General features: G+C 43.9%; 1 protein-coding gene across 1 annotated transcript; it reads right to left on the bottom strand.

The window, feature by feature from the left end:
* Positions 1 to 61: 61 nt before the first annotated feature.
* On the bottom strand, positions 62 to 1,152 carry LOC128277178 (zinc finger protein 883-like; the record flags this gene model as incomplete). Its single annotated transcript, XM_053015620.1, has 2 exons — positions 948 to 1,152; positions 62 to 896 (listed from the first exon to the last, which is right to left on the bottom strand). Coding segments are annotated over exons 1-2 (1,040 nt in total), but the record flags the coding sequence as incomplete, so codon positions are not given.
* Positions 1,153 to 1,413: the final 261 nt, after the last annotated feature.

The following is a 1,413-nucleotide window of genomic DNA, read 5'->3' as shown; positions in this document are numbered from 1 at the left end:
TTTACATTTAAACGGCTTTTCGCCGGTGTGCGTGCGGATGTGAATCTTCAGTTCATGTGACCTTATGAACTTTTGTGGACACTGCGGACACTGAAGGTGGTGATCCTTGTCGTGAATTTTCACATGATTATGCAAGATAGTTTTTGTATGAAACGCTTTGTCACAGACTTTACACTGAAATGGCTTCTCACCGGTGTGCATCTTAATGTGATCCTTTAGTTGCGTTAGCAGAGGGAAATTTTGTGGACACTCCGGACACTGATGTTGTTGAACCTTGTTGTGAGTGTTCATATGATCATCCAAGATGGTTTTCGCATGAAACGCTTTGTCACAGACCTCACACTGGAACGACTTCTCAAGGGTGTGCATCTCAATGTGACTCTTAAGTGGACCTGTCCACGCGAACTTTCGTGGACAGTGCGGACACTGATGGTGTTGATCCGTGTTGTGCATTTTCGAATGTGTACACAAGTTGTTTAGCGAATGGAACGCTTTGCCACAAACTTTACATTGAAACGGCTTTTCGCCGGTATGCGTCCTAATGTGATTCGTTAGTTGAATACGCTGTGCGAACTTTCGTGGACAGTGCGGACACTGATGGTGTTGATCCTTGTTGTGAATTTTCATATGTTGATACAGGTTGCCTTTCACATAAAACGCTTTGTCACAGTGAGGACATTGATATTGTTGATCCTTGTTGTGCATTTTCACATGATAATCTAAACTATTTTTCGCAGGGTACGCTTTGCCACAGATCAGACACTGGAATGGCTTTTCGCCGGTGTGCGTTCTAAAGTGATTCCTTAGTTGAGAATACTGTGGGAACGTTTTTATACACTGCGGACACTGATGTTGTTGATGTTTGTTGTGAATTTTTGAATGGACAAGCAAGTGGGCTTTCGCATGAAACGCTTTGTCACAGACTTTACACTGGAATGGCTTCTCACCGGTGTGCTTCCTTATGTGATTCTGTAGTTGCAATAACTGTGCGAACTTTTGTGGACACTGAGGACACTGATGATGTTGATCCTTGTCGTGAATTTTCGTATGTTGATTCAGGGTGGCTTTCGTAAGAAACGTTTTGTCACAGACTGTACATTGAAACGGCTTCTCACCGGTGTGCTTCTGTTTCTGCTTATTGTGAGTTTTCATATGTCGATTCAGGTAGTCTTTCGCATGAAACGCTTTGTCACATATTTTACATTGAAACGGCTTTTCGCCGGTGTGCCTGCGGATGTGAATCTTTAGTTCAGTACGCAGTGGAAACGTTTTCGGACACTGCGGACACTGATGTTGATCCTTGTTGTGCGTTTTCGAATGGAGAGACAAGTTGACTGCCGCATGGAACGCTTTGTCACAGACTTTGCACTGGAATGGCTTTTCGCCGGTGTGCGTCCTAATGTGATTCGTTAG

This window comes from Anopheles cruzii, unplaced genomic scaffold (genome assembly GCF_943734635.1).
Source record: "Anopheles cruzii unplaced genomic scaffold, idAnoCruzAS_RS32_06 scaffold04382_ctg1, whole genome shotgun sequence".
NCBI lineage: Eukaryota > Metazoa > Arthropoda > Insecta > Diptera > Culicidae > Anopheles > Anopheles cruzii.
The sequence above is the reverse complement of the archived record's forward strand: the minus strand, read 5'-3'. Positions and strand labels throughout refer to the sequence as shown.